The following is a 3,435-nucleotide window of genomic DNA, read 5'->3' as shown; positions in this document are numbered from 1 at the left end:
GTCTATCTGTTGGTCCAGCCAGCTCCTCAGAGTTCCCAGGTTTCTTTGCAGCCAGAGGATGTTCTTCTGGATGTTATCCATGGCAACCTCAGTCACTCTCAGCTGAGATGCCTGCTCATCCCCCCCCTCCCTCCCTCTGTCTCTCTCTCTCTCCCTATCCCCCCCTCCCTCTCTCTTTCTCTTCAGTCTATCTGTTGGTCCAGCCAGCTCCTCAGAGTTCCCAGGTTTCTTTGCAGCCAGAGGATGTTCTTCTGGATGTTATCCATGGCAACCTCAGTCACTCTCAGCTGAGATGCCTGCTCATGGATCGACTTAAAGAATACACGCACCTGGGGAACACACACACCTGGTAAGCATGGCRGTGGGTTATGGGACACACCCTCTCCCTCGCTCAAACAGAACTTTGCTTCTGACAACAAATGATATTGCCACGGAAAGTTCAGTAACCTCACCTCAGTGAGTTCCTCTMTGGAGGAGAACTGGGCTGTGGTACCAATGATGATGTGTCTAATAGAGAACGATCCCAACTGGAACCTGCAGGGTAGAAACAAGAGCAAAACACCACAGGTTGACTAAAGCCCCCAGGCTATGGGATTGCTGGCCTACTACTACCTACTTTGTCATCAGTGTTAGTCTCTCAGTTCATCTTTCTCCCTTTCCCTCTTTCATTCTCCACCACACGGATAGGCTCCACCTATTTATCCTCAGTGTTAGTCTCCTTCTCTACCTCTCTCCCCCCTCCCTCTATCCCCTCCCTCTCGTCCACCTACTTGTCCACCAGGGTGCTCCAGTATTTCTGGACGTAGCTCCAGGCCAGATGATGTCCCCTTGGGTTCCTGGCTACCATGGCGATGAGGGAGTCCAGGTCCTGAGTACGGATCACCTCTCCCTCTWGACCCAGCTCCAACAACCTGGGGTAGAAACACACACACTGAATGTAATGTCAAATATTGAATTGYATTGACAGAGTACAGAAGACTGTACATACCTGYTTAGCTTATTAGTGTCTTGGCTGCTGGCCAGGGCAGAGAGGATCTTGCGTTTGTGTGTCTCTGAGAGGGAGTGGGTGTATGTCTGGAGGAGAGACGCCCAGCCCGTGTCCTCCTGGGCCCCTACTGAATACACTGTCTCTGCCACGTCTGCAGGCAAGCTGGTGGATGGAGAGGCACAGACAGGACATGGTTTACTTCTGCAGTCAGGCAAAGTTTGCACCTTTGATTGGTCATGGATTTCAGGAGGTATGTTACTGTCAAAGGGATGTAACCACACTCTCAAATAGCTGACAGACAGACAGATAGGCAGGCAGGCAGACATACTTATGCGTGCTGTTGGAGTCCAGCCAGTGTGTGAAGCTGCGCTGGGCCTGCTTCAAACAGGGGAGGTCTCCTAGATGGCAGGCCAGGGAAAGGAGCTTCGACCTCAGTCGCCTCTCAGACACAGAGCCCTTGTCGCTCCACGTCTGACGGTCAATCACATCACGGAAATACCACAGAATGTACGTCTGCAGAAAACACACACACACGGAGAGGACATCAAGCATTACCACACAACGGGAGCGAGGACATCAAGACCGACACAGAGAGGACATTCAAGACCCACACACGAGAGGACATCAGACCCGACACAGAGACAAGACACCGAAGGCATCAGACCACCACACGGAGAGGACAGAACTCAGAGGAACACCACACACGGAGAGGACATCAGACCACACATTCGGAGAGGCAGACAAATATCAGACACCAACACACGAGATGAGACATCAGACCACACAGAGAGGGACATAACAGACCACACACGAGAGACATCACACACAGAGCATCGACACATCGAGAGACATCAGACCGACACAGGGAGAGACATCAGACCACAACGGAAGAGACATCAGACCACACAGATGAAGGACATCAGACCCACACACGAGAAGAAACTATCGGAGACAACATACGCAGAGACACCAACCACACGAGAGAGGACAGACACAACGACGAGAGACATCCAACAGACACACAACAGAGAGACATCAGACCACCAACACAGAGAGGACATCAGACCACACATCGGAAATCGACCACGAAGGACATGCAAGACCACACACAGAGAAGGACATCAAGACCACATACAGAGAAGCATATCCACCACACACAGAGAGGACATCAACCACACACAGAGAGGACATTCAGACACACATACAGAGAAGACATCAACCGACACAAGGACACAACACCAGGGAGGGACATCAGACCACATACAAGAGGACATCAGACCACAACAGGAGGCATGCAACCAAGACTCAGACCACACAGAAGCATGAGACTAGCACACACAGAGGAACATCAGACCAACATAGCAGAGAGGACACCAAGACCCAATACAGAGAGACATCGACCACTACAGGAAACGATCAGACCAGCATCACAGAGAAGCATCCAGACCCATACAGAGAAGACATCCAGATCCACACACGGACATCAGACCACACACAGAGAGGACATCAGACCACACACAGAGAGGACATCAGACCACATACAGAGAAGACATCAAACCACACACGGAGAGGACATCAGACCACATACAGAGAAGACATCAGACCACACACGGAGAGGACATCAGACCACATACAGAGAGGACATCAGACCACACACGCACTCAAACTCCGCAACTGAACCAGAATGTTTTTAGAATAGTTTTATGTGTTTGTGTGTGTGTGCACATGTATGTGTATGTGCCCTACCCTGAGGTTTTGTGTGACATCAGGTATGTCTCTCCTCTCCACCATCCTGTAGAAAGCTTCCAGGTAGCCCAACCCCTCGAGTAAGGGCACGGTGTGACTTTCTGATCGCAGGTAGCCAATAAGGTTCAAGGCTTTATCGAGTGACAACCGACCTGCCCTATAGAAATAGTATAGAGAGATGATGTCAGAAATAAAAGTATGTTTGTGTTGTCTATTCATATATTAACACACACAGGTAGGTTTCTTACGTGGTGAGTTGGAAGGCGTTGTGTATGAGGTGTGTTCTGTCCATGAAGGTGAGAGCTGTGTGGTTGTCCTTCAGTAGTTGTATTAAGTTGTCCCAGCCTGAACCATCATAGTGGACCAGGTAATAACCAGCCATGTCCACATTCACCTTCACCCAGCCCACCTCCTCCCCCACATCCACACTGTCTGAGGAGAGAAGAGACTAGGCAATCAATTAATTKGTGAAACAACCAGTCAATCAATCAACTCCTCACTAACCTCCATACTGACGAGCGAGACCACAACTCTCTTCCCTGTGAATGTTGTCATTAGGTGTCTTACCTGTGAATGTTGTCATTAGGTGTCTTACCTGTGAATGTTGTCATTAGGTATCTTACCTGTGAGTGTGGTCATTAGGTGTCTTACCTGTGAGTGTGGTCATTAGGTGTCTTCCCTGTGAATGTTGTCATTAGGTG

The 3,435-nt window shown here is 49.8% G+C and overlaps 1 protein-coding gene across 1 annotated transcript in view; it reads right to left on the bottom strand.

Moving 5' to 3' along the window:
* Positions 1–134: 134 nt before the first annotated feature.
* Positions 135–3,435, bottom strand: part of LOC111974342 (endoplasmic reticulum aminopeptidase 2-like) — a 9,323-nt gene continuing 6,022 nt past the window's right edge. The window contains 8 exon segments of the mRNA XM_070447347.1: positions 135–329; positions 453–534; positions 771–911; positions 989–1,150; positions 1,317–1,501; positions 2,735–2,891; positions 2,983–3,166; positions 3,358–3,385. Of these exon segments, the coding sequence (XP_070303448.1) occupies positions 183–329; positions 453–534; positions 771–911; positions 989–1,150; positions 1,317–1,501; positions 2,735–2,891; positions 2,983–3,166; positions 3,358–3,385 (1,086 nt within the window). The 3' untranslated portion in view covers positions 135–182.

Source organism: Salvelinus sp. IW2-2015, linkage group LG15 (assembly GCF_002910315.2).
Source record: "Salvelinus sp. IW2-2015 linkage group LG15, ASM291031v2, whole genome shotgun sequence".
Taxonomy (NCBI): Eukaryota; Metazoa; Chordata; class Actinopteri; order Salmoniformes; family Salmonidae; genus Salvelinus; species Salvelinus sp. IW2-2015.
The sequence above is the reverse complement of the archived record's forward strand: the minus strand, read 5'-3'. Positions and strand labels throughout refer to the sequence as shown.